The 15,505-nt window shown below is 37.4% G+C and overlaps 2 protein-coding genes across 2 annotated transcripts in view; one reads left to right on the forward strand and one right to left on the reverse strand.

Moving 5' to 3' along the window:
* LOC110259269 (olfactory receptor 4C46-like) overlaps positions 1–15,505 on the forward strand; it is a 949,087-nt gene that overhangs the window by 402,112 nt on the left and 531,470 nt on the right. The gene's annotated exons all lie outside the window — the stretch shown is intronic.
* On the reverse strand, positions 12,190–13,122 carry LOC146405234 (olfactory receptor 4C16-like). The gene has a single exon (XM_085015216.1). It carries the CDS (start codon positions 13,120–13,122, stop codon positions 12,190–12,192), a length of 933 nt encoding a protein of 310 aa, XP_084871342.1.

Raw genomic sequence — 15,505 nt, forward strand, 5'->3', positions numbered from 1 at the left:
CGTGGATGAGTAGAATTCCATTGTGAATATGTACTACATCTCCATAATGCATTCATCTAGTGTTGGACATTTAGGTTTTTTCCACGTCTTGGCTATTCTGAATAGTGCTACCATGACAATTCGGGTACATGTGTCTTTTTGAAGGAAAGTTGTATCTGTATGTATACCCAGGAGTGGGATTGCTGGATCATATTATAGTTCTATATGTAGTTTTCTGAGGTACCTCCATACTGTTTTCCATAGTGATTGTACCCTTTACATTCCCACCAACAGTGAAGGAGGGTTCCCTTTTCTCCACATCCTCTCTAGAATTTGATATTTGTAGACTTATTAATGATGGCCATTCTGACAGGTCTACCTCATAGTAGTTTTGATATGCATTTCTCTACTAATCAGGGATGTTGCGCATTTTTTCATGTGCCTGTTGGCCATCCATATATCTTCTTTGGAGAAATGTCTGTTTAGGTCTTCTGCCCAGTTTTCAACTGGGTTGTTTGTATTTTTGTTGTTGAGTTGTTTGCATCTTTTGGAAATCAAGCCCTTGGTGGTGGTATCATTTGCAGCTATTTTCTCCCATTCCATAGGTTGTCTTTTTTTATGGATTCTTTCGCTGTTCAAAAGCTTTTAAGTTTGATTACGTCTTATTAGCTTATTTCTGTTTTATTTCGATTGGCTTGGGAGATTGACCTAAGAAAACCTTTGTATGATTGATGTCAGAGAATGTTTTGCTATGTCTCTTCTAGGAGTTGTATGGTGTCTTGCCTTAGGTTTAAGTGTTTAAGCCATTTTGAGTTTATTTTTGTGAGAGTGTGTTCTAGTTTCATTGATTTACATACAGCTATTCCATTCTGTCACCACCACTTACTGAAGGGACTGTCTTTTTCCCATTATAATTTTTTGCCTTCTTTGTCAAAGATTAATTGGCCATGTGTGTTGGGGTTTATTTCTGGGTTCTCAATTCTGTTCCTTTGGTCTATATGTCTGTTTTGGTACCAGTACCACACTGTCTTTATTATTTTAGCTTTGTAATATTGTCTGAAGTTGGGGAGAGTTATACCTCTTGCTTATTTTCAGTTTTGATGTTCTTGTTGTTGATGTTGTTTTCCCCTCAGGATTTCTTTGGCAATTTTGGGTCTTTTATGGTTCCATATAAATTTGGGGGTTGTTTGGTCTAGTTCTGTGAACAATGTCATGGATTTGATAGGGCTTGCACTGAATCTGTAGATTTTTGGATAGTATGGCCATTTTAACAATATTAATTCTTCCAATCCAGAAGCATGGGATATCTCTCCATTTCTTTAAATCCTCTTTAATTGCCTTGAATAATGTTTTATAGTTCTCAGCATTTAAGTCTGTCACCTCCTTGGTCAGGTTTATTCTTAGGTATTTACTTCTTTGGGATAAAATTATAAAAGGTGTTACATTTTTATATTCCTTTTCTAATATTTCACTGTTACTAAACAGAAATGCAACAGATTTCTGAATGTTAATAAGGTCTTCTGCTACTTTGCTGAATTCATTGATCAGTTTGAGAAGTTTTTGTGTGGAGTTAGGGTTTTCTATAGACAGTGGAATGTCATCTGCATACAGTGACAATTTTACCTCTTCTTTTCCAATTTGGATACCTTTTATTTCTTTGGTTTTGTGCTGTGGCTAGGACTTGCAATACTGCCTTGAATAAAAGTGGTGAGAGTGGGCCTCCTTGTCTTCTTCCAGATTTTAGTGGGAAGGATTTCAGCTTTTCTCCATTGAGTAGTGTAGTGACTATGGGTTTGTCATAAATGGCTTTGATTATGTTAAGGTATGTTCCCTGTATACCCACTTTGGTAAGAGTTTTTATCATGAATGGATGTTGGATTTTGTCAAATGTGGGGGGGGGTACATATTTTGAGATAATCACATGGTTTTTGACTTTTCTAAAAAAATCTAAATGCTTCACATGATCATTTCTTTAGGTATCCAGGTCTCAATAACTTACATTCTATTAGAAATTCATATTCTTTTCGAAGACTTATAACTGAGTCACTGGTTGTTCCAAGATTGATCTCGGCATTGTTGTTGTTGTCATTGGCTTTATAATTAGAAAGGATGGGAGTTCCTGTCATGGCACAGCTGAAATGAATCCAACTAGGAACCGTGAGGTTGCAGGTTCCATCCTTGGCCTCATTCAGTGGGTTAAGGACCCAGCATTGCCGTGAGCTGTGGCTTGGATCTGGCATTGCTTTGGCTCTGGCATAGGCCAGCAGCTGTAGCTCCCATTAGACCCCTCGCCTGGGAACCTCCATATGCTACAGGTGCAGCCCTAAAAAGAAAAAAAAATCCTGAACTAGAGTAGTACTTGTGTTACAGTCAAGGAAACTGATAACGCCATTGACACATCATAATCAGCCACAGTCCATAGGTTATGTTCAGAGTTCAGTCCTTGTATAGTACACCCCATAGGTTTGGGTCTGTGTGTAATGACAGGTAACCACCATTATAATATCATACACAATAATTTCAGTGTCTTAAAGTCCTCTGTGTCCTGCCTACTCATCCCTCTTATTAAACTTAATAAAGGGAAGCCCCACTAAACTGGGGTTAGAAAACCAGCAGGGGGAGGGAATTCTCAGGCACATACCATCAACACAGATCCCAACAGAAAGAGAAGGGCCTCCTCTCTCTGGTGGGATGTGATACTTCATTGCCACCAGCAGGAGGAAGAATGTATCCTTGCCTGGCAACACCTCAGTCAACAAGAGACTTAAATTCAGGTGACAAAAGCCACTATTATCAAGCTCCCAGTTTCCTCCAATGGACTCGTGTATAACAGCCCCTCCTAACTGCCTCTTTGCTATAAAAGAATTTCCACTCTGCTTTACCACGTTTATATGTGGTTCATGAGAGTTACGTGTTTCTAATTGTGATTCTTCTGTGTTCCTGAATAAGCCTGCTTTATTGGTCAATAACTGGCTCTTTTATTGTTTTTGGTTAACACCTCCCTCTCTCCAACTCCACCAACCACAGAGCTCTTTATTGTTTCCTTTTGTTGTTGTTGTTCTTTTCAGAATCTTATATAGTTGGAATCTTACAGCATGTCACCTTTTCAGATTATCCTCTTTCATCTCAGTAGTATGCGTTTAAAATTCCTTTGTGTCTTTTCATGGCTAGAGAGTGCTTTCTAAATTTTGTTAGTGCTCAATAATTATTAGTTCATTGTGGATATAGCACTGTTTCTTTACGTTTTCACATGCTGAAGAACATCTGGATTGACTCTAAGTCTTGGTAGTTATGAGTTAACATTTCTATAAATATCTGTGTGCAGGTTTTGGGGTAGAATTAAGTTTCCAACTCATTTGTGTAAATACTATGTTGTGAGATTGTTGGGTTTATATCAATTTAGTTTTGTAAAACACAAAAGTGTCTTTCTGTGTGGTTATTCAACTTTGTATTCCCATGGACAATGCAGAAGTGTTCCTGCCGCTCTACATGCTTGACAGTTTGTGTTGTCCTGTTTTGAATTTGGCTTTTTATAGGTGCATGGTCTGCACCTTTTTATAGCTTCATAGGTGCATCTTGTTGTTTTAATTGCAATTCTTTTTTTTTTTCTTTTTAGGGCCACTCTTGTGGCGTATGGATGCTCTCAGACTAGGGGTCCAATCAGAGCTGTAGTTGCCAGGCACAGCCACAGCAACTTAGGATCAGAGCTGCATCTGCGACCTACACCACAGCTCACAGCAATGCCAGATCCCTGATCCATGGAGTGAGATCAGGGATCCAACCTGCAACCTCATGGTTCCTAGTCAGTTTCATTTCTGCTGCACCACGGTGGGAACTCCTACTTGCAATTCTTTAATAGCATTTGATGTTGATTATCTTTTTCTATCTTATTTGTCATCTCTATATGTTCCTTTTTATATTTTAAGAATTTTATTAGTTTTTGAAAGAAGACAATTCTTTTACATATTTATTTATTTTATAAAGTTTTTATTGTGATTAAAAACACTTGAGAAACACCCTCTTAACAATCTTTAAATTACACAACAGAATAATGTTAACTATAAGCACATGTCTTACACTCACTCTGGTACTTACTCATCTTCTATAATTAAAAATTTTCCTGAAGTTCCTGTCGTGGCACAGTGGTTAACAAATCTGACTAGGAACCATGAGGTTGCAGGTTCGGTCCCTGCCCTTGCTCAGTGGGTTAACGATCTGGCGTTGCCATGAGCTGTGGTGTAGGTTGCAGACGTGGCTCGGATCCCGCGTTGCTGTGGCTCTGGCGTAGGCTGGTGGCTACAGCTCCGATTCGACCCCTAGCCTGGGAATCTCCATATGCCATGGAAGCGGCCCAAGAAATAGCAAAAAAAAGACAAAAAAAAAAATTTTCCCTAGCCCTGGCAAGTGCTGTCTGTTTCTATGAGTTTGATTGTTGTATATTCTTCTTCTAAGTAGAATCATACATTATTTGTCCCTATATAACTGTCCTATTCCACTGGGCATAATATTAACCGGTTCATCCAAGTTGTTGCATATAGCAGTATTTCCTTTTTTAAAGACTGTGTGATATTCCATTGTATCTATATGCCATCTTTTCTTAATCATTTCATCTTTCAATAAACAGGATGTTTTCATATCTTGGGTATTGGAAACAACGTGACAATAAAGATGAGCATGTAGTTACCTCTTTGCATTCCTGATACCAACACATTGGATATGTAGATCCAGAAGTGAAAATTTGTATCATATAGTAATTCTATTTTCAATTATTTGAGGAACAATTCTTAGGGATTGCATAATTTTGTACCACCACAAGCAGTACACAAGTGTTCCAATTTTTCCTTATATGTGCCAACCCTTGCTGTGTTTGCTGTTTTGATGCATACATCTGACTCAATGGAAGATGATATGTCATTGTGGTTTTAATTACATTTCCCTGATAATTAATGATGTTGACCACATATACCAGTTGGTTATCTTCTTTGGAGAACTGTCTACTTGAGTCCTCTATGCTTTATTAATCAGGTTGTTAATTCTTTTCTACTGACTTGTAGGAATTTTTTGCCTCTTTTCTATCTTAATCTGATGTTGTTTATGTGATTTACCAATAGTTTCTCCCATTGTAAGTTGGGTTTTCACCCTGTATAAGATTTCCTTTGCTGTGTTTAGTGATGTTGCCTCCCTTATCTAACTTTGATTATTTTGCTTGTGCTTTTGTCTCTTCCCCAGGAATCATTGACAAGCTTAGTGTCATGCAGCATTTCATCTCTGTTTTCATCAAGGAATTTTACAGTTACAGTTCCTTCATTAAAATCTTTAACTCATTTTAAACTGATTGGGTATATGGTGTAATGTAAGGGTACACTTTTGTATGGATTGGTTATCCAGTTTCTCAACATATTTGTTCAAGAGTCTCTGCTTTCTCCACTGTATATTCTTAGTTTGCATCAAAGAGCTGTTGAGAGTATATACTTGGGTTTTTGGGGTCCCTATTCTGTGTCTTTCGTTGATACATTTGTTTGTTATGGTGGTGTCATCCTGTTTAATTACTGTAGCTTTTTAATATGTTTTGACATCAGGAAGTGTGATGCTTCCAGCTTTATTTTTATTTCTTACTCCTAATTTGGTTAGTTGGGGAAATTTGTGTTTCCACATGAATTTTAGGATTGTTTTTATTTCTGTAAATAAATGCCATTCCCAGAGTTTCCTGGTGGGCTAGTGGTTAAGGATTTGGTGTTGTCAGTCCTGTGGCTCATATTTGATCTCTGGCCTGGGAACTTCTGCATGACATAGGCATGTCCTCTCCTCCAAAAAAAAATCATTGGAACTTTGATGGGGATTGCATTGCATCTGTAGATAAATTTGGATAGTATGGACTTTTTAACAATATTCATCTTTCAGTCTATGAACACAAGGTGTCTTCTTTGATTTTGTCTTCTTTAATTTGTTTCCTTTTAATGATTTGTAGAGTCCAGTGTAATAATGTTTTGCTTCATTTGACAGAATTATTTGTAAGTATTATTTTTATACTATTGTAATGGGTACTTCCTTAATTTCATTTTCAGAAAAGTTATTGTTAGTGCCTATCAAAATGATTTTTAATGTTGATTCTGTAATTTGCAACTTTATTGTATTCATTTATTAACTCTGAAAGTTGTTTCTTGTAGAGCATTTTGTATTTTGTACATAAGAAAGAGAGAATTTCACTTCTGTGGTTTGAAAATCTTTACTTCTTACCTAATACTTCTAGGTTGAGCTTTTAAAAGTATGTTATAATATAAGTCATAAAAGAGGGTATCCTTGCCTTATTCTTGATCTTAGAAGGAAAGCTTTCACTTTTTCACCATTGAGTATGAAGTTGGTTGTGGGGTTTTATATATGGCCTTCACTATAGTGAAGAAATTTCTCTCCAGTCCAAATTTGTTGAGACTTTTAATCATAAAAATCAGGGTTAAATTCGGTCCAATGATTTTTCTGCATCTGCCTAGAAGACAATGAGGTTTTTAAGCTCCATTCTGTTAATGTAGTGCATCACTTTATCTGATTTGCCTTTGATGAACCAAATGATGAGCCAATCTTGCATTCCAGGAATTATTCCCACTTGGAGTAATTATTTTATTTTATTTTATTTTATTTATGTTGATGTCTATACCTGTGGCATATGGAAGTTCCCAGGCTAGGTTTTGAATCAGAGCTGCAGCCGCCACCCTACTCCAGAGACACAGCAATGCCAGATCTGAGCCACATTGGCAAACAGATACTCACCACAGCTCATGGCAATGCCAGATCCTTAACCCACTCAGCAAGGCCAGGGGTCAAACCACCTGTGTTCTCATGAATACTAGTCAGGTTCATTACCAGTGAGCCACAATCGGAACACCTTACTTGGAGTTGGTTGTTTGATACTTTTATCATGCTGAATATTTCAGCTTGCTAATAGATTGTTTAGAGTTTTGCACCTATTTTCTTCAGGGATATATGACTATAATTTTCTTCCGTTATGATGCCTCTATATGCCTTGGAAAGTAGGGTGATACTGGCCCCCATAAAGAGAACTTGAAGCTGTTTCCTCTATTTTTAGAAGGTGTATCCTCTATTTGTATTGATTTGGCTTTACCTGTTTGGTAGAATTCACCTGTGAAGCTATCCAGTCCTGGGCTTTTCTTTGTTGGCATTTTCAGTCTCAATAAAAGGGCAATGTGTTCCTTGGTCATTCAGTGTAACACACCAGAGAGTTATTGAGTCTCATGCAGAGACTGAAAAGAATCACTGTTAATATGCAGTGAGTCTCAGGCTCTGTGGAATATAAACGATTAAGTGGAGAGTTGCCATCTAGTTCATCATAAATGTGGAAAAGAATCCCTTGTCACAAGAATGTTTGCTCAAGTGAAAATTAGGACATGGTATGATTCAAACAGTAAAGGAATGGATCAAATGTCCCATGATCCATAAAGTGAAATGCTCTGTATCTGTCAATGTTCCATGGAGAGTTTGTAGTAATTTTGGAAAATCGGTATACTATGATGTTATGATCAAAAAAGTATAGAAAACGAGTCTCCAAAAAGATACATTCCCCAAACGTGTACGAAAGCACACAGAGACACTTTTTCTCTCAGAAATAAAACAATGATAGGATGCTGAAGAAAATGTGCTTTTCACAACAGTTTATTATGACAATTTTCAAACACATAACAAAGTTTACAAAGACATAAAACCAAACCTCTTACTATCAAGATATAGACATTTCCATGATCACACACATTTCCCTCATACTGACTCCTAGATAAATCCACTCCCTCCCTCCATATATGGAATTGCTCTTTTCTTTCATTTTTCCATCACTTTTGAGTTTTGCAGACCTTGATAAAAATGAAAACATAAAAATGTACTCTTTCTAAAATTTATTTATTTATTTATTTTTCTTCTTACAGCTCCCCCCCCCTGCAGTCTATGGAAGTTCCCAGGTGAGGGGTCAACTCAGAGCTACAGCTGCCTGTGTACAGCACAGCCACAGAAACAAGGGATCTGAGCCTCATCTGCAACCTCTGTCACAGCTTGTGGCAACCCCAGACCCTTAACTACTGAGCAAGGCCATGGATAGGACCTGCTTACCAGAGACACGATCTTGGGTTCTTAGCTCACTGAACCAGAACAGGAACTCCCCAAAAAGGACTCTTTGGAGTTCCCATCATGGCTCAGCAGTTAATGAACTTGACTAGTATCCATGAAGATGAAGGGTCAATCCCTGGCCTTGCTTAGTGAGTTAAGGCTCCAGGGTCACCATGAATTGTGGTATAGGTCACAGACACAACATAGATCCTGCATTGCTGCTGCTGTGGTGTAGGCCAGGAACTACAGCTCCGATTGGACCCCTAGCTTGGGAACCTCCATATAACACAGGTGTGCCCCTAAAAATAAAAAAAAAAGTACTCTTTAAGACTTCTTTCACCTAGAAAAAAAATTTTGTGTGTATATTAGTTCTCCATTCCTTTTTTATTGCTGAGGAATATTTCATTGCATTTATAAACTAGTTTGTCCTTCTCTTTGTTTAAGTGCACTTGACTGACTTCAACTTCTTGGCTATTAAGTCCAAACTAACTATGAGCATTACATCACAAGTTTTGTGAACAGGTTTTATCACCTAGAGAAGTAGTTAAGGATGGAATTATTGGATGTATGTGGAAGTGTATGTTTCATGTTAAATAAAGTCAGAAGTTTATCATATGTGAAGGTATCACTTTATATTCCCATCAATGGTGAAAACTTGTATCCATGAGCAGATTTTACTCATCATACACACTGCTACCAACCTGGACCAAATTACCATAAGCTCTTTCCTAGTTTGTTATGGTGTTCTCAAAATGAATATCCCCTTTTCACTCTTTGTGGTCAGTGAGGCAGAGTAATCCTTTAAACCATAATTTGGATCATGTCACAGTACCTCCAATGCCTTCTCATTTCTCTCCAGAAAAATCCCATAAGCCCTTCATACTTAGGGTCTCTATCATATTTCTGGTCTCATTTTCAATGTTTCACTCTTATTTCTCTCTGGTCACTGAACTCTCTGATTTTCCTCCCCATAAGATCAGCATAGTCTGTTTGCACTTGCTTCTCCATGTGCCTAGGACTCTGTTTCTGTTGATCTATTCAAGAATCATTCATACTGGTCAGGGTTCCTCAACCACAGGACTGCTAAAATTTTGAGTCAGAGAGACAGTCCTTGGTAGTGATGACCTGTCTTGTGCATTTCAGCTGTTCAACAGTATCTGTGACCTCTACTCACCAGATGCCAATAGCAGTGCCCACTGCACACAACCAGTAGTGTATCTGGGACACTCAAGAGTGTATCTAGCCTTTGTCAACTATCCCCTGGGGGGCAAAATATTAAGACTCCTAATTTTGGTCTTAATTATAAAGTCTTATGGGCCCTTCTTGACCATCCTGTCCTGCATAGTACACATCTATTCCCTCAGGGTTGCCAACATCACACTCGTCAATTATTTTACTCTATGGTAGATCCTGGCCCTTTTCAAACCCCTGGTATGATCAGTATTTGTCCAGTTTTACCCCCTGGTATAGGAATCTCCATGTGACCATGGATATTTTTTCTGACTTCACTACCACATTTTCAGTTCCTAGAATAAGGCATGGCAAAATGAATATGGTAGAATATTTCAAGTCAATTCTGTTTTGCATATTTTTTCTAGTACATTTAAAATTAATCTTTGACCTTAACTCTCTCATCCATTTTTAGCACAGAAAATCCTACCTGAAACTTTGAAAAGGTATGTTTGACATTTACATCCTTTTAGAACCTAAGGTAAATCTACACAAGATAGAATGAGAGTAAAATCCAAACTTCTTTTTCTTTTATTAGAGAGTTAAACAACTAACAAAAATTGTGTCCTCTTTTATGATTATTAACATTAAATGATCCATGAAATTAGTATATTAAAAAAGAAAGTGGGCATTCCCTGGTGGTGCAGTGGGTTAAGGATCCAGCATTGTCACTGCAGTGGCTTATGGAACTTCCCTTGCCTCAGGCATGGCCAAAGGCAGGGGGGAGAAAGAAAAGAAACAAGGAATGAAGATACAAGCACTTTTTAGATATGTATATATCAAAAATTGAAGACTCAGAGTCCTTGTTGTGGCTTAGTAGTAACAAACCTGACTACAAGGATGCAAATTCAATCCCTGGCCTCACTCAGTGGGTTAAGAATCCAGTGTTGCAGTGAGCTGCGGTGTAGGCTGCAGATGCGGCTTGAATCCCACATTGCTGTGGCTGTGGTGTAGGCCAGTGGCTACAGCTCAGATTTGACCCCTGGTCTGGGAACCTCCATATGCCCTTGGAGAAGCCCAAGAAAATGGCAAAAAGACAAAAAAAAAAAAAACCAAAAAGATCTGGGATTACTGTGGCATAGTCTGGCAACTATAGCTCCAATTTGGCCACTAGCCTGGGAATTTCTATATGCCTAAATTTCCAATTTAGGGTGCAGCCCTATATAGACAACTTAATTAATTCAATTTAATAAAAGTATTGAAGGCTATCATGTAGAATGAAATGAAAACTTTTTCATGTCAATTTTCATGTTGCAACATTCAAATTAATGGTTACAACATTATAATAATGCTCAAGATTTTAAAAACCTATTTGCACACAGGAAATATTCATGAATAGTAGTTGTATAGCATACAAGGGTAAACTATAGAATATTTGGGGATATGTATGTATGGCTTAATAAAAGATGTACTTACATACATAGTGAATTCATATAAAAATTCAAATAAACTATTTTTGAACATGGTAATGAAAAATTGAGATTTCTCATTATTCTAACTTTTTAATAGACTATTTTAAAAGAATAATTGTAGACTTACAGAAAAGTTACCAAAAAATATATACAGGGATTTCCCATCACCAATATACTGTTTACCAAAAACTTATCATGAATATAATACATTTGTTATGAATGACAAATCAATATTCATTTTTAGTAAAATTTGTAGTTTACAATTGGGTTTGGGTTACTCTGTGTTGTAGAGTTTTATGGGTTTTACAGTGTGTGTTATATCATGTATCTACCTTTAGAGTGTCAAACAGAATGATTTTCCCTCCTTTAAAATGTCCCACACACAACTGATTCATCCCTTTACTCAATCTGCTTAAATCCCCAACAACCACTGATTTCTTTTTTACTCTTTTCACAGTTTTACCTTTTACAGAGTGTCAATTCATAATTTATGGAAATGTTTCTGTTTCAAAATTTAAAAATCATCCCTTGTGTTGTCTCATTAATTGTTTTATCCTGTTGACATTTTAAAATTCACTAACATCACCTGTTTGTCCTCTCTACATCTAGCTCATATAAATATGTCTTCCTTAATTTGGTTTATCTATGCTACAAACATATTAACCCATTATAAACATATTACTATAACTGGCCTGGTGCAAGAAACCTTAATACCAGTCACTAAAATAAAAAGAACCTAATTAGGGTGATGAATTGGATTTTATAAAAAGAATTCTATCTTAACTACAAATCCAAATGTCAAACCTTTTAAGTTCAAAGACCTACCTCAGAAGTGTGCATTTTCTCAGTGTTTTATCACTGTTCTGGAAGGACTGGGTAACACAAGGTGACAATTTGAAGTAAAGCTCAAGAAGTTATCTAAAGAGATAACTGTATTAAATATTGTCTCTTATAACATGAAGTTTCTATAGTTCTTTGAATTGGACACTTTCTCTTGACCAGAAAGAACTGCTTACTACATTAAAGGTCCATGAGTAGACATGAGACCACAGTGTTTGATAAAGGAAATAGTTGAAAGAGGTAAAACCTGCTAATATATGAATATAAGCTTATAGACCAGTATCAAGAAGCAGACAACACCAGAAATCATCATGAAAAATGGAAGATGCTAGATGAAACCAAAGTGACACTAGGTAGGTAAGAGAGACAGAGACACAGTAGTGAAAAGCATCTAAAGCAGTGAACTTTACTTACCTCTTTGTACCTGACTCCATCTCTTCCTCTACGTAAAGCTGATGGAACACTAAAGATTGTTGTGTTTATAGTGCTCCCTTTTCTAAAGGAACCAAATATCCATGCCCCATGATAGGATTAAATGAATACCACAGTAAGATATAATATTCTTGAGGGACTGATTCTCAGTCAATCTAAGCTATGAAGAAAATATTGAAACTTCCATTCATCTTTTGTCATCTGAGATCAACTTCTTTCTCCATAGCATCCTCATGGCATTTTTCACTTCTGCATTCCTCAGCGTATAAATCAGAGGGTTGAGCAGAGGGGTTCCAATTGTATAAAAGACAGTTATCATCTTATCCATAGAGAAGGTGGTTGCAGGGCGTGTGTATATAAATATGCAAGGACCAAAGAACAAGATGACCACGGTGATGTGGGAGATGCAGGTGGAGAGGGCTTTTTTCCTCCCCTCTGCACTGTGGTTTCTCAGAGAATACAAGATGAAGACATAGGAGACCATCAGCATGACAAAACTCACTGTACAGATGGCTCCACTGTTGGACACCAAGAGTAGGTTGGTCACATAGGTGTCTGCACAGGCAAGTTTCAGCAAAGGCTGCAAGTCACATATATAATGATCCATCACATTAGGACCACAGAATGGTAAACTCAAAGCTAGAAAAATCTGAGTTAAAGAATGCACACAGGATCCCACCCAGGCCACAGCAACCAACACCCCACAGACTCCATGACTCATGATTGTTGTGTAGCGCAGAGGTTTACAGATGGCCACATAGCGGTCAACAGCCATGAGGATAAGGATGAAGATCTCCAGGCAGCCAAAGAAATGGAATGAAAAGACTTGCACTATGCACTCATTAAAAGAGATAGTGGCATTCTTCAAAAGGGCATCCACAATCATTCTAGGAGCTATGGAAGTAGTGAAGCAGGTATCAGATAAGGATAAGTGGAAAAGGAAGAAGTACATTGGACTCCCAAGTGTCCGGCTGGTCTTGACGGTAGCAATAATGAGCAGGTTACCTATCAATGTCGCCAGGTAGAAAATAAAGAAAGTGACAAACACTATTTTCTTCCTAACAGGATCCTGTGCCAACCCAAGCAGAATGAACTCAGTCACATTATTGTTCAGCCACATGATTTCATGAATGAAGGGAAAGGTTGAATGTGAAATGATTTACCTGCAAAAAATTAAAGATATTCACTTATGATGTGATATCTAATATGATGAAATATTTTAGAAAAAAGAGTATTAAACATTGGAAACATTCTAACTGTGGTTTCTTAACAATTTTCTCTAACTCTTTGTTCCTCAATTTTTCATGACCACTGCATAGGTTGTTATGAGTCTCAATAAGCTTATGAATACGATATTCTTCATAACAGTCTTCAAATAATCCCCCTGACTTAGATGTAACTCTCGTTAATTTTGCTAACTTTATGAATGCATATTGGGCTCTATTGTGTAATTTCTTCTTTCTTTTGCTTTTTCTTTTTTGGGCCACACAAAAAGATTAGTAAAAATAATGACATGATCTCCATAATAAAACTAATGTAGAAGCCAAGAATTAAAGAGAAGTAAGTGTAGCATTTTCAAATTTATCCTGCCCTCTCCTTCTATCCTGGGACTATTTTAGATGCTTCTGTTTTCCTTGAACTTTAGGACAAAACAGTCCAGCTGGCCTCCTGTGATTGCCTGTGAGAAGGGAAATGCATTCTCCTGCTCTCTGAAGACTTTCACTATAGCTTTTCTTACAATATAAGAATTATTACTGCTTGCAGCACAAGAATTCATGTGCTTATTCTACTTTTCATTCTTAGAAAAGAATATCAACAGGCTACATATTCTCAGAATATTTTTCTCCACAATCCCAATCTAACTGCCTAGTATAATGTAGGTGTTAATTGAACTGAAATTGAACATTCCCTGCTATCTTTAGGATATGATCATATTTATGTGATCATTGTCATACTATTCTGATCTTAAAATATAGTAAGATCAAGTTTATAGAGTCTTGTATCAAATTTGTAGGGTCTTCTATCTATCATTATGGTAGACAGAAAAACATGCTGTCTACTTAGCCAAAAACAGCAACACTGAGATCAATTTTGAACAAGTAGTGACACAGGTACAAGTCGTCCAAAAGAATATGAATTTCCAGAGTCCCCATCATTGCTCAGTGGTTAGTAAATATGACTAATAACCATGAGGTTGTGGGTTCAATCCCTGGCCTACTCAATGGGTTAAGGATTCGGTGTTGCCATGAGCTGTGCTGTAAGTCTCAGATGTGGCTCACATCCCATGTTGCTGTGATTCTGGCATAGGCCAGCGGCTACAGCTCTGATTAGACACCTACCCTGGGAACCTCCATATGCCACAGGTGCAGCCCTGGCAAACACAAAAAGACAATAAAATAAAATAAAAATAAAAGGTGAATTTCAAATAGAACGTAAGAAATTGGGACCTGGATACCTACACAAATGACCACCTGAAGCATTTAGATTTCTTACATAAATTTTTGGCCCTTAGAACATGCTATCAGAAGCTTTGCATTTTTCATATCTTCCCGATATTGATTAACATCTTTTGGAGTTCCCATCATGGCTCAGCAGTTAAGAAACTTGACTAGCATCCATAAGGACACAAGACCCTGGCCTTGCTCAGTGGGTTAAGGATCTGGCATTGCTGTGAGCTGTGGAGTAGGTCACAGATGCATCTTGGATCCCGCATTGCTGGGGTTCTGGTGTAGGCCAGAAGCTACAGCTCTGATTCAGCCCCTAGCCTGGGAACATCTGTATGCCATGGGTGTGGCCCTAAAAAGATAAAGAAAAAAATTTATTTGCAGTATGTATATGACTACATGTCCAAGTTTATGTTTCCCAAAGATGGTTGACATTTTCCTCATATTTTCAAAAGAATCTGACACATACACACATTACACTAGTTTGGAGGCAAAACAGCATCAGCAAAATAGCACATCTTGGGATTGTGGGCATTCAGTCCTACCTAAAATGTCCAGTGAGACATTGGGTTCAAATGTCAAGGACCTTTTTAGCATGAACCAAAAGTCTTTATGACTTTTTGGACAGGATCAAATGTCCTGCAAGGCACATCTTCTAAATATTACGGTCTTAACCTCAACTCTTCAAACAAGATTAGCCAAGTTTAGAATGGCCAAGATTGTTAAACAGATTAAACAGACTATTTTTGGTGTGGCAAGAACAGAGAAGAGCTGAAAGAAAATCAGGCAAAGGTGGAGAATATTCAAGGGTGGAATATAAAGTGTTCAGTGGATCCTTCCATGCTTACAAGTCTATGCTTCTGTGGAGACCACAGTGAGAAGCATTTTCTGTAAGGATTCTCTCTGAAATGATGCACCCCTCCCCAAGTCAGTTACAAAAATCTTTGGGGGAGAACCTACACTCTATTATTCTGCAGAATTTGCCATTCTTTGCAGAAAGGTGAACAGATTGTCCCTGCATATTTTATTCCTTTAAAAGCCAAACAACAACAAAAACAA

Source organism: Sus scrofa, chromosome 2, assembly GCF_054392235.1.
Source record: "Sus scrofa isolate SSC_HxYL_T2T_F1_AM1 chromosome 2, Sscrofa_HxYL_maternal_Yorkshire_Landrace_v2.0, whole genome shotgun sequence".
NCBI classification, from domain to species: domain Eukaryota; kingdom Metazoa; phylum Chordata; class Mammalia; order Artiodactyla; family Suidae; genus Sus; species Sus scrofa.

Coding starts and splice junctions, on each gene's coding strand:
- LOC146405234 (XM_085015216.1), bottom strand. CDS start 13,122: ATGTGGCTGAACAATAATGTGACTGAGTTCATTCTGCTTGGGTTGGCA.